Source organism: Polyodon spathula, chromosome 11 (genome assembly GCF_017654505.1).
Source record: "Polyodon spathula isolate WHYD16114869_AA chromosome 11, ASM1765450v1, whole genome shotgun sequence".
In the NCBI taxonomy this organism is placed as follows: Eukaryota; Metazoa; Chordata; class Actinopteri; order Acipenseriformes; family Polyodontidae; genus Polyodon; species Polyodon spathula.
In genome coordinates, this window is record NC_054544.1 from 19,326,727 (window position 1) to 19,354,634 (window position 27,908).

The following is a 27,908-nucleotide window of genomic DNA, read 5'->3' on the forward strand; positions in this document are numbered from 1 at the left end:
TGTCATCCTTTCATCCCAGCTATACTCAACTGCCTTCTCTACCTTCTCCAACATCTTTGTAATGCGATAATGAGAAACTCCAGTCTTCTCGAACCACATGGTGTGCAGCTGTCTGTTTCAACCGGTGCCTTGATATTTATTCTAGTGCGCATAAAACAGCACTCTATATAACTATAATGAAGTATTATACACATTCAGAGGATACAAAATCTTAAAAGCCAGTCATCATTGCTGGTGAACTGCATGTTGTGATCCACCAACATGAATTGGCCTCTACTGCTCAATACAGACGGCCTTGACCTCTTGTTCTTGCATTCCATTTCTCCCCAGGGAAGGCCTCTTAAAGAAAATTCTTTCAAACCAACAAGCAGAGGATTCTGTGCAAACAAACACAGTTGTTTTAATATGCATTGTTATATTAACTTTATTTCTGGAATGGACACAGTGCAAGGTTGTGAGTCAAAGATTGCTTTTTATCATGTATGTCAGTAACATACATCCTCTGCCACGACTTTCAGATGATAAATGTGATGCCCATGACCATTCTAGTGTGTATAGCTTTTGGAGTTTATTGGATTTTGAATGACCCTCATTATATTGCCACACTTGCTGTAGTGCCAATTTGGCAATGTCCCATACTTGCTGATACAACAAAGAAATCCCAGAAAAGACCAGAGCGCAACAGAGCAACACACAAACACACGCCCATATGAAACAGAATTATATTGAGGATATATCAGTTATATATCAAAAGGGTAAATATGAATATATTGTTAAATTAGAGTAATTAAACACTGATGATGTCATTTCCATCTGATACAAAGCAAAAATTGATTTGTTTTGGGTAGGCCCATACACTGTAGCTTATTTCAGCCATTTTGTTTGTGAGGCCTTTAAACAAATACAATAAAATGATACCATGCCCCTATCAACACACGCACACACACAGAGGTGCAAGACAGGTTAACCAAACCCCATATCACATTGACCTCAATTATGACGCAGGTTATAGTGTGGCACATTTTGTCATTTATTTTAGTTGGCTACACCCACACCCAGTAACACAGTCCTGTGCTCCGTGGTTATAGATTGTCTGGGATGACTGGGCCTGGCCTTCAAGGAGTGATGGGCTGAGGGATATACTCTGCATCATATTGAATATATTGGCTGCTGTGAGGACAGTTAAATCAGCCAGTGTAATGGGTTGCAGTTACACTCAGTTACAGACAGCGCTTGCATTCCTGAAAGAGCCAACCAGCAGCTCCCCTAACCGACAACATTGAGTGTTTCTGTAGGAATTTATACATGCCTAAGATACGATTCACTTTATTTTGTGTGTATATACAGTATGTATAGAGAGAGCTTCACAATCAAGCAGAACAGCCACTGCTGTGATGTACCCAGGCTCCCCGAATCTGTCACCAGGCTAATTTACAGTATTTTTGCATCTTTCACCATAAAACAAGTAAATATAGCAGATACTTCAACGAGAGATTACTTTAACCAAGTACGGTATCAAAGATTTATTTTTTTAAATAACAATGCATGCTTGCTATAACATGTGCTTCATTTAAAACTGCACAAAATCATTGAAATTAACACCATTTTCACCTGAAAAGTGTTAGTATAGGTATAAGTAGTTTTCTCTTCTGGGCAGTAAGTTAGACAGGGCAGATGTGACAAAGCGACTGTACACAGAGACTGACACAGTGATAGCTGGTAGTAGGTTATAACTGATTACCATTTCATTAGGCTGGTAAAACCACAGCAAATAAAAAGTCCTTTACACTTGGTTAACCTAATATCAGCAACAAGTTATCCTTAACTTTGAGTGTCTATGTCTGTAGCAAAGTGGTGTGTGAATACAGGTGAGTGCAGTGCAGAGCGGATTAATTACAGATAATTAACAGGTGCAAGGGTTTTAATTGAAATTACGTCAATGTCCAGAGCCTCATGGCAAACGCCTGTAAGTAAGAAATGATGGAAGTGAGTACAGCGGTGTGTATCACTTAATTTGTAAAAATCCCACGGGTTTGATCCACAGCCAAAAGTCCAGTTCAACACATCAACACTAAACACAAACACAGTTCTTAGTGATAGTGAATAAGTGCTCATGGTGTATTAGTTCTCTGTGAAAATGCAGGGGTGAAAGTGATGTCCAGGTTAATGCTGGCTTTCGCTACAGCTCCGGATCGTGCTACTGGTAGTCTATTAAAAAACAGACAACAGTTAACAAACACTAACAGACACAAAACAAAAACTCTAGGTTTAAAACACTAACCATTTACCAAGGAACAGATCACTTACACTACGCCCCCCTATTTATACTTTTGCTCATGACCCCTAGGTTAACGAGCGCATCCGCTCCTCCAATCCTCGGATGCCACACCGTCTCCCGTCCGAGTCATTGAGCTTGGGTGCCGTAGCTTAGCCCCCTTCTTAAATGACCAATTTCCACCTACCCTAAGGAATAAATTGTCGTGCCATTTAGTTAAGGGTACTCCGTTCCTTTTACATAGTGCCCTCACAAGTCGAGAAGGAGATCTAACATCAAGAATTGTTCTATCTCTGTCAGTGTCCAATCAAATATGAGGGGCCCTGGGGACTGATGTGAATGACCAATCAGCTGTAGATAGAGCAGGTCAATAGGACATGTCTCTAAAGACAGCTCCCAACCTTCCCTGGGGCTGTAAACCATCATCATCCCACGACTGGAGCAGGTGCACACTAATGGAATACTCAGCCTGTCCCTCTAAAAGCATTCCTACCTCTCTTTCTCTCAGCTCTCCCTATTGTCATTGGACTCATTTAAACAATGCAGTGGCAAAGCACTTCCAGCACACAGGTCAGGACATTCAAACCCCTTTCGTTACCAGCTTTTATATGTAATTATTGGTTACAGTGTCCAACAGGCAGATGGGGACAGTGGTGGTTTGACAATAATACATTTGCAAATGAGAATGGTGTCACTGTGATACTGTATATGTCATCCCCTTAATGGTTTGGTGCCCCATAAAAACAGTTTTAAATATTTCTATGTTCATTCTGACAACACAGATCACGGAAAACATGTACTGTATTGTATTTTAAAACAGAATATAATTCCCTTTATATGACAGGACATATGTTTTAATTACTTCCTGCTCGTGCTTCCTGGGGTCGGTCAACTGCATCATCAATGTGCTGTGGGTTAAAACGGTTAAAATGGTGAGGGCTTGATTCCCATCCTGCCCTCTGACACCCTATTTCTTATCTATTAACCAACCAGCTGCTTCCTACAATGAGCAATGTGATTAGAAACCTGTAGAGGTACTGCTCACTGAGCTCAAGCAGCCTGTATGAGCCATTGCTATTGTCCCATACCTAGAGCATTAAATTAAAATCAACAGAAATACACTACTCCCTCAATATTTCACTGTCTAACTCACACATATAGCTAAGTCTATAAATATTTAGGGCTGTGAATTGGTGAAGCTATTATTTGGAAAAGGTAAAAGCATGATTTTACCTGTTCTGCAATTTGGTCTAGCCCATTAGTTTCCTATACTTTCACCAGGTCATTTGTCAGGGAGTCTCAGTCTGAATAATGCATAGCTGGAACACACTGTCCCCATTAGGAGGTATAACCTTACACCCATTAAGGAAGACGGATCCTGCTTCTGCTGGGGGCTGCCCTAGGGAGCTGAGCTGTCTTCCTCCAGGGTTGGCAGACTTCCCCAGGCTGCATCCGCTTGTACAGGAGGGTGCCTGTAACCAGAAACAGCTCTTGCTTGAAATCATTCTTTTAAAAGAGTGATAGAACCTAGGTTTTAAAATCTATGTTCTTCCAGTACCTTAGCAACATTAACACTCCTTGTGCGGAATATCTTTTAATCATTTTTTTTAACTAGGTATGTGCAGATCATGTTCAAAATCACTTTGATGGCATAGCCACACTGAGAGGTGGCTAATGGTACAAATGGTATTTCTCATTTTAGCCCCTCCTAACCTATTTATGTTTTAGAATATTTTAGAATTTTTCTCCATGGTCAATTATTCACCTTTTTAATATGGTACCAAAATTATTCTTAATTAAAATGATATGCCCTACAATGGATATATTTTTATAAGCAGGAGGATGAGGGGGAAAAAGGTGGCACTGGATCTAGTCTGGACAGCATTCTGATCACATGATCCATTTGAAGATGGCCTCAATGAACACTTGGGTTTCTATGCTGTTGAACTGTGAAACCTTTACATATTTCTAGGGTACATGGCAAGCCCGCCAGGAAGTCTCTGCATTTCTGGCCCTATATCATCCTAGATTTTAAACATGAAATAACTCCATGTTGTTCATTGCAAAGGCAGGTCTCTACATTGATTCAGTGTTAAATACTTTTTGCTTACACACACAAACATGCACATAAATAACCAGACCTAGCGGATACCCCCCTACCATTATACGTTTAGTCTGTTATGGTTATTTATAAGACTATGTTGTTATAAAGCTATTAGGTAATAAATGACAATCCTCTAACATGCCACAGTGGTCAAGTTAAAAAATAAGCAGCATCTGGTCAACTATGTCAAAAGGTCATGACAGTGAACATTCCAGCCACTATATTGTGTAAGTTTAATGGATCTAAATAGTTTCCTCTGTCTATTTACTTCATGGGTTACAGTTAATTCCCCCCAAGGCCCATATGTTAACCTAAAGCATGATAAATTATAGGCCTTGCCTGAGTCAAAATGAACATAAAAGCAAAAAAGCAAAAATATAAGTTAGGGATTTGTTGTTGCTAGGGAAATTCTTTCAAGGCCTTGGTTATTACATCTAAAACAGTTACGGCTGCAACAGAACTTCTGAAGGAGAGGCTTTGAATACAATACTATAGAAAGGACTCAGGAGATTAATTAAGACATGAGCTCTTCATCTGGCATTGTCACCTCTCTGTTGGAGTCCAATAGGAAGAGAATGGAGTGTATCCGCCAAGAGAGCTGACAGACAAAGGACATCCATTCAGCTGCAACAACCAGCTACTGAGAGTCCCTGGCTTCTCCAGGGGGACAGAGGGGCGGTTCATAGGGAAGACTCCAGTCACAAAAGAAACTGTTCGCATGGTGAGAGCAATCAATTGAGCCTGAATGAGCCTAGAAGTAAAGAATCAAACACACAAAGAGCATATGCTGAAATTCTGAAATGCACACTCCATAGCCAGTAATAAGCCAGTCTGTGTTTAACAGTCTTTTACCCCATCCACATGACCCAAATAAAGATCAGCACATGGTGAAACTATATGATTGCCCATTCACATTTTCAAAGCGTGATAATAACACATTACTAAGGTGGTGAAAATAGGGCATTTCTAGTTAAAGGTAATACTCTGGTATACCAGCTGACTTTCAAAAGTCACCGGGATGGATTATTGGAACAGAAAATGACATACAAAGTGATTCTAATCAACAAGTTAAGATCACAGTGATATTTCAGATCTGTACCAAGTTGTTGTTTGAGTGAGACTCGCAAAGGGGTGGGAAAGGAATGTGCAGGGCAACATTAAAATAGGATAAAGTAGCTAAAGCACTAGCCACAATAACGGGATAATACATGTCTGTTTTGAGTTTTGTGAGACTTCTGATTTTATGTTATATATATATATATATATATATATATATATATATATATATATATATATATATATATATATATATATATATATATATATATCCTATATAATTTTCGGGGAACTTCCCTTTGAACTGGAACTCTGTCAGCCCCAGTTGGGACTAGCAGAGAACATAGATGTAACTTTTGTGTTGTGAATTTTACAATTTTGTATATTGTTGCTGTCACCTGTGAATAATTTCTCAGTTTGTTTAACTGATTCTCACAGGTCATGTGTTTCATTGCTTACTGTTGTTTTCATACCAGATAAGTTTGATATGTGGCCTGCATCTTTGTATCAGATTCACTGGTTAGTCTATGGCTGGGCCTATAGTGGGTCAATTGGGCCATTAATCAGCGAGCAAGTCCAGGAGATTACTCACACATTCTACGCATGTATACATTCCCCCCCCCCCCCCCCCCCCCCCCCCAACTTGCTTTACGCCGAGCAATCCAGAGCAGAACTGGATGAGAGAGAGAGCCAATGGGACTCCCCCCTCGGGGTCCCCAGCAAAGTTCGGCTTCTTTGCACAGCCTGGACGCGATATTGTGCCGTCCAAGCTGTGCGACTCACTTAGGTTTAAAGTTAAATGAATTAAATGCAGAATTTCTGTGATGCTTCTTGGTCATTAAGTAGTATCAGCTTCCATTTGAAGATGCAGAGCACAGCCAAGCTTCTTACAAAGCTTACATAGAATTTTGCATTTCTGTAATTATTAATTTTTGTGCTCAACCCTTTTATTAAAACCCCAGCTCCACATTCAAACTCTAAAAGATGCCATATTAGCTGCTGATAAGATATTGTTTAACTGCTGAATGGGTAATTTAACCAAACAATCAATCAAGTAAGAATTATATAAAAAAGAACCAATTTACTGTAATACATTATTAACAAAAAGTTATTAAAAGTTCACTTTAAATACACAGATGCAAAATATTCCAGGTGTGTTATTCTCTTCATGCCCAATTGTATTAAATAAGTGAAAACCACTTTATGATTCACTTTCTTACCTTGCAGTATTATCATTGGTCCTGGTTGTTGTTGTTTTTTTTTTTTCACTTTTTCACTGTTGATGCCACATTTCCATCTGCCATTGGGCCTGACTTGAAAGCAATTTGAAATTCAACTCGTTCATTTCCATCAACAATTTTAAGTGGGCCTCTGTCAGGCCCAGTTAGGATTGCGAGCTGACAGAACTCAATCTTTCCAGGTCACAATGATGGTGGAAGTTACCTAATGAGCATCCTTGGCAGAAGAGCTGTGAATATATTGCCAGGGAAATATTGGAAGTTAATGAATTAATTTAGAAATAGCAATTGTACAAAACTGTGGCAGGATAGCGTAGGTGCAGAGGGTTTTAGGCGGCAATGCAGAGACTCAGAAGCAGAGCTGGCAGGTTTAAGCGCCTATGCTCGTATTTATTATAATCAAAGAACACAAAATAAAACAAAACACAAAACAAAACAAAACCTAGCTCTTTCATGAGCACTAACTAACACTTTACACAAACAGGTTCCTAACTATGACCCGGGCAGATAAGCTGCTCACCGGTACCACAAAACACATTTATTCAACAAAACACAGATTTTCATACCTTCTAACGACAGTAGCCAGGTCTCTACACACATACAGGCCTTAGCCTGAGCACAGACAAAGAGACACCTTTGCAGTGCCCTTAAATACCTAGCCCATACATGCCAACAGTCCCTATATGGCCAGGACAGTCCTGATTTCCTAGCCAAGGTGGAAGAAAGTTTCGATATTTACCCGTATAAAAACAATTCATTTATTCTGCGCAGTAGAGTTAGTGAAAACCACACGCTGTGCTCTTAGTGCGGCTGACACATCTGCTGAACACTAACTTATACAGAGGTAAGAACCCTTCATTATGTCTGTTTTTATTGTCATGATGGTTGTGTGGTGTTGAGTTGGGGGGGGGGGGGGGGTGTACGTCTATTATATAATAATGAGTGCTTTTTGCGTATGACCCCTCCCGTGTGTATGATGTGTATGACCCCCACCCCCCCGGGACGAACGTCCTGCTGAACAGTTTCCAAATGTTGGCATGCATGCTGGCCTGATAAGCATCAGGTGAACTAAATCCCAGCCAATTGCTGGCCAGCTAGGTTGAGTGCAGCCTGCTGGAAATGTAGTTTTTGTCCTGGGCAGCCATCTTAGCTCCCAGGACTGCACTTATTTAAAGGCAGCGCTCCTGCTCTGTCACAGATACATACAGGTGATCACTGATTTTGTGTTACTGTCACACTGCACTTTGGGTTGTAGACTACATTAGAATCCTATTATATAGTTTTGCAGTTACAGTTACTTAGGAAGGATATAAACACCTACCTCACCCTAACAGTAACCAAAACCCATACAGTTATTAACAACAGAAATCAACAAGAAAAAACATACAGGCTACAACAACAATAGTAAACACCAGCACCCTGTATAATATGCATGCTTCTTCTCTATACTTCACTCACTCAGAAATAAACAGTTCAGATCTCATACTCCCTCTGTGATTTATTACTTCCAGTCAACAACACTGAAAGCCTACGAGAAAAAAATAATCAGGGGGGTAATTTAGTAGCGACCAAATCAGCATAATTTGCAGCGCTGCAATTCGTCAGGATAAAGGATGCAGAGCACCTCCATATGATTTATATGAAATCATAAGGCCTGCATGGCTGGTGATCAGGCTGCATAGGGGGATTTGCTTAGACAGTCACCCCTTTAAGGAGATTAGAAAATAAATCAAATCATTTTTTAGATGCAACATCAAACATAAGCATCTGATAATAATTTATCTTCTGCTAGCTAGGAGGTTGCTAAATGCGATTAATCATTTTTACTCATTAATGCAGGGCATGAGCGCAGTACAGGCCTAGTATTAATCTACAAAAAGGTGTATATTTATAAATGGGCATATAAAAGAGATATAACTGCAGTGAACAATAAATAAAAGGAAATTAAAAGGTTTTTTTGGATGTTTGGATGTACACAACACAAAAGGTTTTAAAGTTATTTAAAAATGTATTTATTTGAGGACGTTTTGGACAAAAGCCCTTCTTCAGCTGTGTAGTGTGTATATCTATATAGGATTGATGGGGGCCATATTGTAGGTAGAATTTAGTAAAAGTAAACAACAATAATGTTTGATACAGCTGAACTCTGTAAAAACTGCAAACGAAAACCTTAATTATACCCTTAAATATACTAACCTGTAGTGTGTGCAGGTCATGAAAGTGGAGTGACTTTGGTTTCAAAAGTGGGGGACAGTTTCTGTATCTGGGATATGCATGAAGATTATTCTGTATGAAATAAGAAAATATGTTACAAACAAGTATAACAAAACAATTGCATCCCTTGTTTGTCTAAAAGATCCAAAGACATTCCTGCGGCAATCATTCACAGCAATAAATTGTTGGCCCATGTTATCATGAGTGATGAGTGTGGCAAACAGCTGTATTATTCAGTCACTTCTGAGTCTTGGATTTACAAAGCCAATGCTTTAGTCTTCGAAGAGCACTGAAGCTCTGCTCAGATCGGGGCCTGGATCCAGGATCAGATCCCTTAATACAACTGGCCCCTGAGGCAGCATTGAGCGCTAGAGCGAGTGTGGCATAATGCAGATTTAATGAGATGGATGAGAATTGACCTTGAAATATATTTTTAGAAACGTTGAGGTTTCCCCACAATTGAAATACTTGTGATAAACACATTTTGGGTATTAAAATAATGCTAGTACTGTATTGGTAAAAGAAAAGGGTGTTTTTAAAAAGTATTTTCAGCTTCCATCCACTTAAAATAAGTCAGTTATCATGTACTGTATGCTGAATAAAATTATATTTACAACAGGAATATTATTATAAAAAATTTAATATAATTTAATGAACAGGGGACAGAAAACACCTGTAGGATGTTATGCAAATAGGCTGTTGTTATGTTTTGTAATATCCAGGATAATGGCTGAATCTCCCTGTTGCAAGTCAGTTTCAGTCACAATGGGCAGAAGATTTGACAAACTTAGAAGACTGACAGTGCAGCAGGTGCTCAGTTGGCAGGTGCTTTTACATGCAAGACTGTCCTTATTACACTGTGTCACACTCTATATTTGAGCGTGATAACGGCCTTGATTTCGCACCTATCTTGTATTGTACACTCCTGGCTTCCTAGTAGATATTTATATTCCAATTAACTCTGGATTTTACACAAACCTTTTTTTAATCTTCAAAAATTGTGCAATGATTAGGTGATTATGTATGTGCACTGGTTAGGGAATAGTAAAATATCTAGCTGTGCCTTAACCTGGTGGGGTATAGGTTGATCAAATCGCTCTTCAGTTTATTATAGGCTGCTTCAATGTTTCATGTGTTTATTTGTAATACTGTGTATTTATTTTGGGATACCACAGAATGGACCCAGAGCTTCTGTTTCTGAAGTCTATAATGCAGCTGGCATAACGTCAGAAAGAATGATCTCATAGAATCACATTGCAAACAATCCAAGGTAAAATACCCATGGGTCTTGCTGTTTCAATTGATCACTGCTGTACCCTAGCGCACCAGTCTGCTGACCTGATCCTAATCTGTATGTAGATTGTCAAGGTTTGCACTGCCTTTGTCCAAAACTGCATCGAATTTTGTTTCTTTTAGTTTTTAATGGAGTACTAGATTTGAATTGCTTTTAAACCACTGTGCAGATTGTAAACACATTGGGAGTCTCATTCCAGGAATGGCATTGTTTTTATAGCCCATCTAGGCAAAGTGATATCACCACCATCAAAGCTAGAAACAGGAGACACAGAAAGAGAGGCTGGGGGGAGAGAGAAAGTCCAGGGGGGCTGCAGACTGCCAGGGATAAAGAGGAGCAGCCACTGTTTTATTGGTTTGTCATCTGACCTTGCAGGGGAAAACAAGAGGAAACCCATGCTTGTGTCTCTCTTATTTATATCAGCATTTATATCTCCAAACCCTCAGTCACAGCTCTACAGTGGCAATGCAGTGATTATGTACCTCTGCCATTGTTAGAATAGCACAGTGGTAACATTTTCTTATTTTGACACAATAGTATGGACCAGTACATCCTTGTAAAAAGGCACCATATTAGACAGTACGCGACCATGTCAGGGTCCCATATGCAATATTTTTTCCAGATCCAGTGTTGGTAAGGATGTGGTCTGCTAATGGTTCTGCTAGAGCTTCTTCAGCGTGATTCATTCTTATCTAATGGTATCCCAGTGGCCCGTTTCAATAATTTTTTTATCTGGACGGAAGAAGCATTCAGCAGTTATCAACTTCACATAACAGCTGAGTGAATTACAAGTCATAATGCAATCAATGAGATTTTCAGAAGGTGCTGCTGCCCAGGAGAGAAGAGATAATGTAAGGTATCAATATCAAGTCATTTGAAACCATGAGAACTTGCATTATATTTTACAGCAGTGTTTTTTCATTTATGCAAAGTGACAATTACCTTCACATGTGTTAGTCTTTTGTTTTTTAAAACCTTTACATTTCATGGCCTGAAGATGTATCTCTCTCTCCATCACGCTGCTAGAAGTCCATGCAATCAGACAGCATAAAGCTCTGCTCTTGCTGACTGAATTAAAACTTACATTTTCATCTTGTTTGTGACCAGTGAAGCAGTATGCATGGCTTGCCAGCAGACCTGGGGTGCAGAACTCATAAAGGGTCCCTTCCTTTTATTTTTAACCTTTTGCATGAGGTAGTTGGGGGTAGGGAATAGAAAATGCAAGTAAATAAGCCCCTTTTGACTGCTGCACCCTGACACTGACAAGCTCTGTGTATTAATTATTGATTTATTAGGTGGAAATTAAGGTTTAAAAATATTTTTGCAGGAAACCAACATGAAGATAATGATGTTTGTTAATAATTTAGAATTACTTCTCTAAGAGAATAGTCAGTTGATAGTTATTTAATGTATTAGGCATTGTTCCTCACTATCTAGTAAAGTGCATTGTGATGGTGGTCTACTATGAAGGGCGCTATATAAAATAAAGATTGATTGATTGATTGATTGAGTAATTTATGTAACATGCACCTTATGCTGAATCAACCAGTGGGAGCAATGATTCTTGGTGCTGCCACCTGGTGAGGGCCAAGGGAAGCACATTTGGGGACGTTCAAGAATTACATCAATTTTTGATGGCAACATTTTATATTGTAATCTGCTCAACAGAGCGTTGGCCCCCCCGCCCACTCTCATCATCACGGAAACAACCACTTCTCCTCCCTTAGTGATTACATAATACTTGAACATCACCTTCCTGACACTCCGGTGCACAGGGACCAAAGAGGGAAAACAAATACAACACGTACACAGTGTTCAGAGCCATTTTTTAGACTGTGCTAAAATAATTTAGCAAAGTAGTTTTAATGAGTGGTATAAACGGTACTACAACGATAAGAACCTATTCACAAGGGATTGAATAAATTAGAATGAATGTAGTGGTATTGGAATGTGCCTCTTTCATGTAAAATTGATTCAAACACACTTGGCTGTGTCTGTTAATTGAATGAGGAGGCCGGCAGATTTATTTAAGACACATCTACAGAGCGGGTGTACTAGTCTTCTGAGTGTGTCAAATTCTCCAGTGCTAGTTTTCTGTAAGAGTGTAACTGAAGCAGTGCCTTTGTTCTTTGCTGACTTTGTATAATAAGTAGGTCAAAGCCCCTTCAGGACAAGCTCATCTCTACAGCCCAGGGTGGGTAATGCCCAGTCTGGTGCTTGCTGTCCTAGGCTCCTGCCGACTCCTTTTGCCAGTGGCAGATTCCAGAGCCATCAGACCACAAGTGCCCCCTGATTTAACAGCAGGAACCATCAGCAAGGGCTCCTAGTCAATTCCAATCCGTCACCTGAATCATCAGTCCTTCTGAACAGCAATTGCCCTGTCGTAAGGATTCAGAATCTGGCTTCTACCGAGCTGGGACTGTCAATATTGAGTGCAGATATTCCCCAGTTTAATAGTTTTGTGTGTGTGTGTATTTATTTATTTATTTTTTGTTTAATTATTAAAATGTAGTGTTTTCTGTAAGGTTCAAAGTAACCTTTCACTAAAGAAGTGATAACTACAGATTTCAAATCCATTTCTTTCTCACTAGCACCATTAACATGACCTATTTTCAGATTTTTTTTAATTATTATTTTACTTCAATCTATGTATATTTGTATTTTAAACACAACACACAATTTGTTTTAATTAATTTGTGTTACCTAATCACCTGCTGCGATGTAGGTAATATTCACTCAAAATGGTTTAATGTAAAAATGTAAATATTTAAACCAGAAATAAACAATAAATATACATTGCACTACTGTGGTACTATATAATACTTAATATTGTAATAATAATAATAATAATAATAATAATAATAATAATAATAATAATAATAATAATAATAATAATATAGAAGAAGAAGAAGAAGAAGAAAGAAGAAGAAGAAGAAGAAGAAGAAGAAGAAGAAGAAGAATTGCATTAAAGAATAAAATCAGTACAGTATATAATAATAACAGAGACCAAGAAATACAGGGTGTTCATAATTTTATATAAGGGAAGGGGCGGGGCCTTGGAGTGCATGCCCCGCCTTCCCGAATTAAATCCCACAGTCAGCTGGATTCATTCATTGCCGGCAGTTTACAGTGCTGCACGCTATAGGGAGACAGAGTTGGGAGGTTGCGACCGGCGTTTTACAGCATTACATTGGTCTACCTTTGGAGGACCACAAAGGACTAAATAGGGTCACATCTACAAACGCTGAACATCTGCACGGATACGCAGTGTCACAGACGGTTTGGTGGCCGGTGGAGACGACAAAAATTGTTGTTTTGCTTTGTTTGTTATTTTTTTTTATCTCTTCAATCGGGGAGATCTGTGTATGGGACCTCTCCTTCGCTTACTGGTCTCTGAATGGGAAGCCCGCATGAACGGGACGAACGGCTCCCATTCCCGTTTGTGACTCCATGCATTTGTATTGAAATCTACTAATAACGAGCTTGCAGAACAGTCTTTTTTTTGGGAAATGGATAACTTCTTTGCTGAGGTACGTGAGCGCAAAATAATATGTGTCTGTGTCTAGTTCCGGTGGCGAGCTCTAAGTTTTTGAGGGTTAAACTTGACATAACGTTCTGGGTAATAGGTGGTCATGTCTTATCAGCGCAGAATTGCGTTTAAGAATACGTGCATAGGCACATAACTTAAAATGCAGTGCAAGACAAGACAACTACAGTTCAATGATGTCATTAGAGTCTGACGTCTATAGAGTTAATTTCTAGCTTAGAGGTTTTTTGCTTTTAATGGTGACCTAAATTTGTATCATATTCAAAATGTGGCACTGGAGCATTGCAATAAAACATGACGTGGGCATTAAATCAAGTTATGACATTATCCAGACGGCAGTCTAGAGCAAGTCATTAAGTTGGCATGCAGACCGAGGGGTGTGAGACACACCTGCGGTATACTACGCGCATTACTCACATAACACACCAGAAAATACCGTTAAGTGATAAGGTGGTCCAGCAGATACAGGATACAGCATGCAGCATGCAGCTCGAGTCGTGAGCAGCGCACTCCTATCGCAAGCATTGGAAGGGTGAAATAAACCAGGGTTTCTTCACAGCACCTCGGTGATTGTGGCGTCTGAATTACTTAAGTATTGTCAGATAAAACGAATATCCTATAGCAGAGGCCTACAGATAACGACATCTTTCTTCACTTAAATTAACCGGTTCACATGACATTTTTTAAATGTCTTTATCTTTTCTTTTATTAATAATGGTATCAGGTTAAGACACGTCAAAAACCAAACAATACCTATAGAAACCCAGACCAAATATTATAGTATTATGAATGGCCATTTTCAATGCTAAAATAAACCTTACCCGATGACCTGTAGTTGTGGAACACTAGAGGATGGAATTAGTTCAGACTGCTGTTGTAGTTCCAGCGCAAAACTGTATCTAGTGATCTATTTAGAAGCTCGACACGGTAGGCTCATTTTCAGATAAGCTATTGATAATGCGTTTCTGACCTACAGTTTCAAAGTTTTTCTTGTTTTGTTGTTTTTTTCTATGCAGTGCAGTGGCAAGTTCTAGTGTACCTTAGACGTACAGCTAATAAGGTTACTAAAACCTCGAATTAAAGGTCTAATGTTCTGCACCGAATTAGAAATCCTCTCTAAATTCAGCTGGTCTGTTTGCCTGTAGTTTGCCAGAATGTAAAACCTTAATAAATAGAAATTCAATACCATGCAATTCTGAAGCCAAGGTGACACTGTGATAATCTATATTGGGACTGGGTAGTACATTCTTCAGTCACACCAATGCAGTAAGTAGGCTGTCATTTTGATTGCTGGCTGTATTTTGCAGGTGATATTTAGAGAAGGATTTGGTGAAACTGCAATGTAAGCATGTTTCTCTTTTTTTTTTTGACTCACCAACAAAGCAAGGTGTAATATATATACTTTTTTATTTGTTTGACATATAAAATAACAAAGTATATAAATACATTTTGCAAACCATTTCACTATCACTCTTTTAATCTATCTACACTATGTAGATTTTACTTCTGTTGTCAAACCCCTGCATGCTCTCTCTCTCTTGCTCTCCCTCCCTCCCTCCTTTATGGGAATCAGGGAAGGTAAACCACTGTTGTGGTTTATGACATCTCCACTCCACTATAACATTTAGCTTTTAGTCTTGTGTGCAGTAATGTCACCTGTCAGATGAAAGTGTGAAACTATGCCCAGGTTGCCTTCAAGGGGTAAGTTTAAAGTTACTGTATGAGCTGCTGGCAGTGTTTATTAGTCATTCAATCTTTCATGGGACAGAAATGTATCTTTCTCCTTTTAATATCTAGTGTGCCTCTGAAAGGTAAGGGACTAATTGCACTGCCTCCAGATAGATATGATACCATGCTGGCCATGCAAGTGTTTACCAAAAGCGTTTTCACTGCCGTTATCCGACCTAACCTAGCGCCATCCCTCCACTGCCGTCCAGGCCTCTGAAGTTATTGCTGCACGTTGTGCTTTTGAGAAGTAGACTGCTATTGACTAAACTTGAGAACACCAAAAAAATATTTCTAACCTCTCATGATTTAAGTCCCTATTTTATTTCTTTTTTTTCTATTTTTTTTTAAACCATACTTTAGTTTCTCTTTGATTTTGGTAAACATCCCTGTCCCAGTGCACTTCCTGTGCTGCACCTATTAGGGCCCCACCTGTGCCTCACTCTCACGTCCTGTACTGCCTACAGAACACAGTATTGTGACCCCTTGAAGAGAACTGGGACAAGAACTGTGTATCTTCAAACTACTGAAATTGGTGTTTTAAGGATAAATGGGCTTCAGCTTAGTCAATGTGAGAATGGAAGTGTGTAAAACAGTCTTCTAATGGTAGTGATAAGTACTTTAAACCCCTTAGTATTCTTACTTATTACCTCTAGTAACATTATCACTGTTCCCCCTTTGGCCAACTACAATTAGACAATGTGACCTGCGACACAGGAAAGTGACATGGGGATAATAGGTGGTACAAAAAAGTCTTTCAAGCTAAATTTGAACCCAAGCATCCAGATTAAGGGTATTTCTTCTCATAAAGAGTCTAGATATATGTGCTGGGTGACTGGTTGATTCCATTCTCCCAGTTACATGCTGGGGGGTAGATTCCATTGGTAGACGTTTAAGTAAGTAGAAAGGAACAGAATCTTCACCTGCACTTGCATGTCACAGGGGAGGGGAGGAATGGGTGTGTATGCTGTCTTATCCTGTGCTTCTTTTTTTTTTTTTTCAATGATGGGTGTTTGTTTTCTAATTCTGTTAGATTGTAATTAGTGTGAGATCAATTGGGCCTAGAAATTAAAATAAATCAACCTAAACTGAACAAGGTTTTAAAAACCTTTTTGAACTCCTCACCCCCCAGATTCTTTACTAGTGCATAGAAAATCTAGTCTAGCAGCCTCAAACTACGGTGAATCAAACCGGCATAGAGGTCAACTGCACCCGGCGATCCTTGTTGCAGAGGAGAAACAAAGCAAATTCATTTTGATATCTGAGGCCAGACCGTGAATTCAGGAGTACTAACAGTGTCGCCAATACCTTGGGACAGCGCCTCAAACCAGAACGACAGGACCGTGATTAAATGTGATGTCCAGTATCAGCGCTAGAGGGAGTCCTTGCTGTAGGTCTGAAAATTGTCGCCTTGGTGATGGCGCTTTGTAACTATGAAATAAAGGCATGCTGCGAAAAGAAATCATGGGGGTTAGCTATTGGTCCGTAGTCCTTAAATCAAACAATGACAACTTGTTACAAAAAGCAGCTGAGTCAACATTTAGGAAACCCTTTAACCTAGATGGCACAAATCATCTCTCATCCCGGAGTGGATGAAGAGGGCCAAAGAATTAGAAACCCATGCCACACACACTTTGATGGAAATGTCAGTTTTTTTTTTTTTTTAAATGCAAATATCATGTGTTCTGTATTACAGAAATGCTGCATCTCCCTATCGCAAGTTATTTTCATTGGCAGGTGGTTTCCAAGACTGCACAAATTGTTACTGTTTCACAAGAAACATTCTACAAAGCAATGAAAGCTCTGGGTTGTTCTAAAGAACAGACTTTACTGCAGATTCTGACCCCCAATCTCCCACAAGTAATTCAAAGTGGTAATTTTTAAGGAATGGTCCTGTATCCTTCCAGAACAATTGAAACGACTAGCAGACTCGTCATGTTCCTACAATGTTGCCTGCACCCTGTCAACAGTGTTATGGCAGGTGTCGTCTTTCTCAGTCCTCAGCTGCTTAAACGTTTGGACTATGTTTAGGTATACAGCTTGGATTTCAGCTAAAACATAGAAACTACATAAGAACTCAATGTTGACCATACTTTAATTCACAAAATAGCTGGAATATAGTAATAGACACATGCTATAAAATATATAGCTGATCACATAAGACATAATGTGCACTCAAATAGAATAAAGCTCAAACTTGCATAGTGGTGTTTTGGTGACCTCTTGTAACAGAAATCATAATGAAAAGCAAATGCCCAAGAACTAACTACTCTTGCTACAATCTGAGGTAGGCATGATAATAAAACAGTTAAACACTGTAGTTTATAGAAAATATACCATGAGTTATAACCCCAGAAGGCAGTTTGTTACTAATGGCATTCTACTATTTTAATCAACCTTCTGCCCTTTGGTCTGGTACCAGTATGTGTCCTATTAAAATTAGTACTTTTTAAACAAACTTTGGAATGCTGTTGTATAACTTGGTAGTGTGCTTCAACAGGAGGATGTATCTGTGTGTCATGTTAGACCGGAATGTACAGCAGACTGACTCCTAACCTAGTAGAGTCTCTGTATAAATTACTTCTGCAGAGGTCACTGGCTTTAAAGACACTGGAGATTGCTTGGAAGTATTGGAAAAACCAATAGGCTGCCTCTCCCTGCATTCCCTGCTCCTCATCCTGCCTCCCCGGCTGACCTCTCTGAGTCAAAGCAGCAGACACACTCCGAATGGTTTAATGGGCAGAGACTCCTTCCAGCGATTGCATAAGCATTCCTCCAAAACCCAGTTTTGCAGTTTTCAAAATTTTTTTTTTTTTTAGAGAAGGTTGATTCCTGTTTTTATTAACACGCTTCAGAAAAAAAAGTCAGTCAAAAACAGTCCTTAAAGTTTTGTGAATAGGGCTCAGTTTTTGTAAAAGTTACTTGATTCAGAAACCACTGTTGGAAGGCTAGGGACCATTCGATGACTGATCATACTGGGCTTTGGCACAAAAAAGGGAGATGGCCATGGGGCTGTTGACAGGATGATGGAGGTACAAAGCCACAGACTTGTGAATTTGACATGGTAAAATGGCTGATCAAGTATTGATAGACTGGCAGACATTTGACAGGAGGGTATGGAAATATATAGAAAGGAGTCCAGCTGATATTTTATTGTGTGTGCGGTTCCTCCCCCATTAGCATGTTTGCTGTTAAAGCAGGTGTTTTTCTGAGATAACTCTAATAGCCTACCTAAGCAGGGGCTGATTCTTGATGGAATTACAGCGTTTCTCACACACTCGTGCTATCAATCAAACCTGCTTCATACAGTAAGCACTTCATTTGGAGCTGAAGGCTTGTTCAAAGAAATATGAGACCGGATCTATTCTTATTCTGTTTGATTTCTACCAAATCTCCCCCCAATGCTTCAAGGTTCCAAACATATTGGAAAACACTCAAACAAGTTTATAGCTGTATACTGAGTCTGGAAAAAGATATGATATACATTCTGTAAGATTAACAGCACAGCTCTGATGCCCAGAATTCCCTGTGCACCTAGAATTAACTATAAGTGTTTCCACCCCCCCCCCACCCCCCCACTTGCACCTGCACAGAGAGATAAGTGTAGAAGTAAACATGTTATCTTGTATCATAAGGATCATTATAATGCTCAAACCATATGCCTAACATGAACCCTTACTTGATGTTATTCCTCAATGAACCACAAGTCCCAAATGAGGAATCACACTTTGACTTGAGATCCTAAAGCCCCAGGTCGATAAGTTTAATTATCGGCTTGGGATCCTAACATATTCAAGAGTTCCAATAATTTTGAGGTATGTTACTTAAATTTTGAGATGTATGTAACATACGTACATTGTGATCTACAAGACACTAAACTGAAGTTGACTACATATTGCTACATTCCTGGCTGTGCATAAGTTTTGATATATAGTGATTGGTAGCTTCCCTTGTTACTGCTTTTTATAATAAATCAGTGAAGATGTTTAAGGTTATAATAATTCACGTAGGCTCAACATTATAAACATTAGGTTCACATTTGAAAACAAATCTAGCTGAAGCATAACATAGAAAATCCAGCCAATCTGGAACATACAGTATGCGGCCATGAACCGTGTTTATCCATTCCAATAAACAAGAGGATGTTGCTGTTTAGAATAGAGTTTTTTGTGTTTTTTTCTTTGTTTTTTTTACTGCCTTTTTAACAATTTGCATTCACATATTTGTTTGTTTTTTCTTGGTTTTGCGTGCTAGACAGATATACAAAGTTATTTTTATACACCCGACATTTTTTCTGAAGCAGCTGACCTGTTTAAAAAAAAAAAATGTTGCTTGATTGACGGAACACAGTCGCTGAATCCAAGATGCATTTTTTACATTTTGACAGAAGAGAACAGGCCCCACTGACTTAAGATTCCCATCCGTGCTCCTTCTGGAATTCTACAAAGAACAGCTCTCTCTGAACTGTGAAATCTCTCTTTTGATACCTATATACTTTTCCCATGCAGCATTCACAAGATTCCTATGCTTGACACTTCTCCCAGAGCTTCAAATTGCATGCAATACCCTTTCTGTATCCAGCAGAATTCCCAACCATTTGATTCCTAGAAGTAACCCCTAACCCTTCGAATGCCTTGATTCCTTAGGCCTTTCATTAGCCGTACACCATAAAACAAAAGTAGGGATTATATTGCAAATCAATGGCAGACTACAGTCAGTCTACCAAAATACTGCCCACTTCCCAGGTGCAACTAACACAGGCTTTGTACACCATTAAATATATACAATATATATATATATATATATATATATATATATATATATATATATATATATATATATATATATATATATATATATATACACACACACATATATATTTTAGTTTTTATTAACTCAAGTTTAGAGTTTTTTTTTCTCTCTCTTCTAAAATGAATCCTTACAAAAATCATTCCTTTTGTAATGGTCCTTTAAAGTTTTGTAAATAGAGCACTATGATCTTCAAATCATGGTCTTATAGGCATGGCATATATGTGTGTGTATGTGTGTGTGTGTGTGTTTGTATATACATCACCTTTGCCATTCTTCTTAATGCATTTCCCCTGCTCCCCCTCCTCGGTTCCCTTACACAGTACATTGCAATAACAATGTGTAAAATAATTCAAGGCAAATTCTTGCTGGATATTTCCCCCCAGCTTCCTCTGTTATTATATACTTTTCTTAAGGTGATAGTCTGCAATCATTGCTCTACCGATGCATTTCCTGTTAACATAGTCTTTGTGGAAACGGAAAACAATCACATTAGAAGAGGTGTTCCTGTGACGCTTTCCACCTTTACCTAAAATAGACAATCGGGAAGAAAATGATGTCTGCTCATGTGCCAAATTGCTTTGTTGTTTTAGTGTTTGACCGCTGTTGTTGTACTTTTGTATTGTGTGCATAACCATATATAGATATAGATAGATAGATAGAGTTATAGGCATAGAATGGTCATTTTACAGGAGACACTTACAGGGCTAATATATTAACAAAACCATATTGGATACTAAACTTTTGACTTATGATTTTGTGAGAGAATGAAGATATTCAGTGGTACATGTTGGCTGTTTGCTGTATTACACTTTGTACACATTGTGCTTTTCACACCAAATTAACTGGTAAAGCTGGTCTGTTTGTTTAGTTATGTCAGCTGCTCAGTCATCCCTAATTGGAGAAGATTAGCGAAATACAACTAGGGTGTTGGGACAGGCCTCATACTTACTAATTATGTGAATGGGGTTAATTAGGTTTAATATATACTCATAGATATACGTAATGGATCTGCATGACCAGAGTTTTGGTGCATCTTAAGCAATAAATGACTGCATAATGTAAAAGGCAGAGGTCTGTAAAATTCCATTTAATCAATGAAAGCAGCTTCTACAAAGCCTATCCGTTTCCATTGCATACATTTGAAGCCATTCCGTTATATAGAAACAGACCAGCTTTGCAACACAAACTTTTTGTAGCACTAACTAAAAAGGGGCTGTCTGTGACATACATACATATGTTTTGTTAACATGTTATTTAGGATTTCAGAAGACATGTAATGGCCAAAGGGTTTGAGTTACCATATATGACCACTGACTGAGATTAGTGCTCACTTGGGTGTTTTAAATTTTAAATATGATAAATGTTAACACTGCACTAGAAATTAACTCAGTCATATTGTGCATCTTTCTGCTTACATTCTGACCCCCTTTGAATGGTTTTAACACAGAACTGACGAATTCTTTCTGAAGCAGTTATGTGGGATATGAATTTACAGTTCACTAAACCTGGCACTGCCAGTCAAAAACCTTATAATAGCCTAGGCTAACAATAACCTTTCCACGGCCTTTCCTAAAAGGGGAAACTGACCTTATTTCAAGAATGCATTTAAAAAAAAAAAAAAAAAAAAGAAAAAAAAAACTAACCTGCAATTCCAACATTTTTACATAACAGTGAGTCATCAACGTTTGGGAGGATGGCAAAAAATGACTGAACTATACCATGCTGAACTCTGTGTAGGTCGGTATGTGAATATATGTGTATACAGGTCTGCGGGCTGCCCTGCTGCTGCAGAGAGCATTGTGTCTCTCTGCAGATAAGATCTGAGCCCTGGCATTGGAACCCCCCCTCCACACACACACACACACACACACACACACACACACACACTGATAGCTTACTGCTGTAGTGAACAGATAAGGCCACCTACATCTAAGAGCATAAAACCATTAAGTGGTGCACTGGGCTGGCTTTCAGTGCTGCCAGTGAAGACTAAAAGAAAACAAATTTAGGTAAGGGTCTGAAAATAAATTTTGCATTCCCATTCTCTGTCTTGATGACTTTATGTGAATACCAAGGCTTTAATACATTTACCTAGCTCTTGTACTGCAATACTGTCACTGATCCGCTTTGTGCATACAACAGAGTGATATAACATGACTGAAGGCCTCGCCAACACACTTTTAAAACTGGACTTAACATTTTGAAACTGCTCCTGTAGATCCTTTTTTAGAAGGTATTTTGAAAGAGCAATATCATTGATAAAAAAAAAAAAAAACTAGCAAAGAAAGTACTCTGAACAATTAACTGTTATATACCTTTAGAATTGTTCAGCCTTTGAACTTTAAACTGGTTCAAATAGGCCTATTATTATTATTATTACATTAATTAATTAATTTATTAGACTCCAGGGCGTCTTACAATTGTTACAAAATATAATATTATAAATAAGAGAAAATCAGTTATAAGGTACAATAAAATCAGTAGAAAATAAGATAAAATTCAAATAGGAACAAAATAAAGAATACAATGTGTAATTACATTTAAGAGTGAGTTCAACTAAGTAAGAGCAGTTAACTTATAGTAAAAAAGACGATAAATGGATGAGAACGATTTCAAATAAGAGCAATTACAAAAAACGTGAATACGGATAGCTATAAGAGTAAAATCAAGTATAAGATACAGAAATTAGTTATAGTTAAGAGCAGTGGTAGAATACAGCAAGGTATGGAGAAGTTCAGTGCAAGCTGATACAAGTACTGGTACAAAGGCAGGGAGGATGGCCATGCAGGCGGGACAGGGCCTGAACTAGGAGGAGTATGAAGTAGTCGGTGAGGAAGCGGCTAATTCTGCACATGTTGCAGCTTTCATATATTGCAGAATGCATGCAAGGGTGGGCCAGCCCATTTTCACAACAAGATGTGTTTATTTTATTTTTTCAGCCCATGTAATTTGAGACACTGGGAAGAGATTATTGTTAAATAGAAAACACAGGCTGTTGGGTTCAGAGATAATTTTCCCTCTAAATGCTGATCAAGACATTTAGTCATATTGTGAGTGAAAACTACTTTTTATAATGCCAGAAGTGACTCAGCTGTTGATTTATGTAATTTGTATTGCAGTCCTTGCAGGTAGTTTCCATAAGTTAGAGCCTGGATGCTAACAAGATCACTTTGGTTTATTGTGTCATCAGCTAAGATTTACATAGTGCAAGAATCAAAACTGTTTTTTTTATTTCACCTATACCTTACATATTGTTAAAAAAAAAAAAAAAAAAAAAGGTCTGTTTGCCTTTCCTCATTAAATTATTTTACTTATAAACAGGACAATGTAGAACTTGTATATTTTTATATCTGTTTTGTAGTTTTCTGAGCCGAAATATTTTAGAGAAGGCTTGTTAGGGTTCTGTGATGCTAATTATATAGGTGTTGGATTTAAAAAAAAAAAAAAAAAAAGTCAATTGAAATGCATGCAATATTTAATACATCTTCAACTGTAAATGTGCTATCACTTGCAAAGCTAGTCACTTTTGTAAACGGAAATCCTTATTTGTTCAGACTTTGACATAAGGTTTACAGAAGATGCAAAGTTGTCATTCCCAAGACTGCACACAGTCATGTGTCCCATGGAATTGTCTCAAATGTGATGACTCTGTGGGTCCTCCTGGAGAACAGACTTTGCAGCAGATTTGTACCCATGACTTTGAGGAACTTGCCAGAACAGTTTAAACACCTTGCAAACTGGTCACATTGACGCAATGCAGACATTTGAGACTCGAAAAGCAGAACGTGTTGTTTTGACCTAGTTATAAAAACACCCCTGCTCTGCATGTGAATAATTGGAGCAAATGTTTTGTACAAGGACAAGATGTAATTTCTGCATCTATGTTAAGTCTGCTTTAACTACTGAGCTAGAGATTCAAGCCAATGGAAATGTGGGGACTGGGAAGCTGAGATTGGACTGTTTTAGGGTTAATTAGGATCTTAGGAAGTCCTCAACATATTTAGTGTTTTGATTCTGTATATCATTTACATTATCCAATTATTTAATTTCTTTCCTATGTTAATATCCTTGTATGTGTGTGCTGGGCATGTTCTATTGTTTCTGCTTAGATCATTGTTTTCCATGCTTTCTGACTTTCCATCAAAAATGACTGCAGAAAAGACTCCTTGAGGCTGATTCATATGGAAGTGAGGTGGGGAAGTTTATCAGTGTTGCACAAGCTTTCTCTAATATGATCATATTGGAGAAAGCTTGAGCAGCACTTCTAATGAACTAAGCAGAAACAACAGAGAATCATGCAGGACACACAGTACAACAGGATACTGAAAAACAACTTGGTATGGGTATGAACTTTCCTTAACTAATGTGTTCTTCTGGATTTAGATAACATGTCTGCTATAGCTGGTACACCAGAGTATAACGGTTAACTTCTCCCACTACCACCCTCGGTGAACAACTTGGGACAAATACCAGAGTGCATGCTTTATCAGTGCACGGTGCTTTGTGAGCAGGTAACCATGCAAGAGGATGCATTGTGCAGCATCACTACATAACGAGTCAAAGCTGAGCTATAAACCTCAGCCTTCCTTCCTTGATGAAGTGCATCACTTCACTTATGATTGTTATCTATTGTACCTTCTAGATGTGCTTTGGTCGACAGGAAGTGTTAAGATTTGTCTCACAAATACAACTTTTACCTCTACTACAGGTGTTCTTTGTCTTTGTTCTGTCATCTTTTGGTCAGGAGGAAAAAAGTGCTTGCAGCATAATAGGGTACATTTCCAATCAACGCTGGACCTTCCTTCTCTGTATGGGGTTTTTAATCCCATTGAGGATGTGGTATTACCATCAGTGTTACTGTACCATGTCACTGCCAGAGGCCCAGTCTCGGTATGGGATAGCTAATCCCATTGATTCAGTATAGCTAAAACTATACCAAAACACTAAGGGCCCTGTCTCTCTAGGGTTGGCTAATCTCATTGCAGTTCTAGCGTTGCCATTACAATAGAGCTACCTTTCCATCTGCAATGTGAAACTAGCCTGCTGTAAAACTCGGTCTTCTCTTGTTCCAATAACAGATCAGGGCGGCTGTAGGTTTCATATGAAGTCTGAAACCTAACTCTTACAAAGGTCAAAGATTATCTATATGTGACACAGAGTCTGGGTATCTGTGCATTAGTGTTTTTACTGGTACATGTCTGCTTGCTTTTTTCATATTATTATATATTATTATTATTATTATTATTATTATTTTGTTTTTGGTTTTGATTCCTAATGTCTTGTTTGTATTGGTTTCTCTCTGGTTCACTTGTGCCATCAAAGAGATTTCTGTCGGCTCTAACCTGACCTTGTTCTTTATAAGTCACTTACTTAAATGTGTTTTTTTATTTTTAGAAAATACATTTTGATATAAATGAATATATTGTAGACTGTTTCGGGCTTCTTTAATAACAGTGTAATATTCTGTAGTTAAGTAGTTTTGTATTGTACCAAGCCAGATCTAGACCTTATATAAATACAAAATAAAAAAGAAATTGAAATGCGTTTTTCTCAGAAAAGGTTGGATATTTCAAGAACTTATTATATACTTAAAATATTCTTTTTGCCAAACTGTGGTGCTATAGAGGGAAGAGCAAGAGCTGGATGGAGGCTGCTTCCATAGTTTCCACCCCCCCATCCTTGTCTGTGGAGTCTTGGAGCCCTTGCTGTGCTGGTGGTTTATCCCTCAGTTCTGTGCGACACCTTGTCCATCTGTGAGGAGAGCTGGGGTTCCCAGCCGCTGTGTCCTGAACTCTTAAAGCTTGTCCGAGTGGCTTCCTCAGGATCCACAGCCCCTCTTCCTGCCTGGCAGAGCCGCCGCCCCTGCCAGCCAGCTGCTCTCAGGATGGCAGTGCTCTGCTGGGGGAGCGAGGAGCTGACTTTGTAACTGGTGTAGTTGGAAAAGCCGTGCAGGACATGTAGTATTGATTCAGATCTGTTTGACAGGGAAATGGGAAACTTCCTACACTGACCTGAGGAACAAGGATAGATCTTGGGCGTGTTGGATAGGATACAAGAGTTTAAAAAAAAACAAAACAAAAACTTTCCATTAGCACAACTACATTATATTTACTCCCCTGTTATTTTGCTGTATAGTTTTTCACATCCTCAAAAATATACGTTCCCCTTCTACTACATGCAACAGTAGGAGATTATAAATTACATGGGCAAACTCTGTTCTACAAAACTAAAATTAAACAAAGGATGTTTTTGTTCCAAATTGTGTTTTTGTTAAATTGTTTGACCAATGTAATGAGTGTTATTGTAAACCGTTTATAGGAAGTAGCTGCCTTTACAAAATTTAAAAGGCATGATTTTGCTAAGTATTTTTTCCATTGCCATTACTGCATCACATTCTGAATACAGTTGTGGTGGGTGTGTGTATGCAACTGGCGTGTTTTCTTTCTGAAGAGAGATTGCTAATAGAAGTCTCATTTCAATAAGCAGCCCCACATCACCTCCAGGGTCCCATTCCTGGTCCAATAGATAGCTAATCTCAGTGTCACCCTATTGCTTTTACAGAATTTACATTACCACATCAATGCTAAGGAGATCTGTCTGTCACCAAATGATTAGGCAGTGTCTGCTGGTGTCGTCTTCTTTTTGGAGACCCTGCTGCCTGTGTTGCAGGGGTGCAGAGAGCAGACTGCTCCTAGGGGGGTTTGGTTAGCATCCCTTATTGATTGCAATTGATTAGCAAGCTTGTGAGCCCTTGAGGAGAGCTTCTGCCTCCTGATCCTCTGGGGGCATGCTGGGAGAGGGAAGCAAAAGGGAAACGTTGGCTCTCTGTCCTGGGCAAGGCCTAAGGACTGATATTGCAGCACTTTAAAATTGTGTTTTAAAATCAAAGTATTTTGAAAACCTTGGTTAGCGCGGCTTTAGACGTTGTTTGATACAGGAGGCATAACATGTGATCTGAAATGACGCTGGGATTTGCATGCCTAAGGTGGCTGACTGAAATCTGGGTGCAGCCCAGGCTTAACAGTGGCCTCCCTATCTTATAGGGAAGTGCTTTCTTTTTCCAGAATCTCTCGGGTTAGTAACTGGAGTGAGCAATCACTGACAGGGCAGTGCTGTGAGTGTCTCCTAAAAAAGGAAATTCCCAGCAGCCGCTCACCCAAACTGCACCACCACAGTAACTTTGAAACTCATGTTGGCTACTTTCTCATTTTTATGACTGAGTTAGCACCGCCACATAGGAGATTACAGACTGAGCCGGCACCCATATGGGAGTGGCTCCAGCTTGATTGGAAATGCCAGGAATCTAACTGATTCATCACTAGTCATTTACAATCTACATTTCCTCATAGTCTTGCAGGCTGTTCAAAATGTGCAAAATAAGCAGCAGTGACCTGAGGAAATGAATCCGGCTCTGATCTGGATATACTGCAGTGTTTTTATAAGAGAAAACCTCTTTCTACTGACAAAAGTCCTGAGTAAAATGTGAGAAATGTATTCCCCAGCTGAAATAACGTGTGAATAGGAAACCTAAAAACAATTGGTTATGTTTAAAAATATTTTTTCGGGATAGGTACAGTGTGGGATAAAGCCAAAGTTTTTTTTGTTAAAGCTGCAGGTTCTGTAACTCTTAAGGTACTGGTATT

At 38.8% G+C, this 27,908-nt stretch overlaps 1 protein-coding gene across 1 annotated transcript in view; it reads left to right on the forward strand.

Annotated features, from left to right (window-relative positions):
* Positions 1–13,304: 13,304 nt before the first annotated feature.
* The window catches only part of myo10l3 (myosin X, like 3), a 101,108-nt gene continuing 86,504 nt past the window's right edge, over positions 13,305–27,908 (forward strand). Inside the window, exon 1 of the mRNA XM_041262821.1 lies at positions 13,305–13,711. Coding sequence (XP_041118755.1) covers positions 13,691–13,711 — 21 coding nt within the window. The 5' untranslated portion in view covers positions 13,305–13,690. The remainder of the gene's footprint in view (positions 13,712–27,908) is intronic.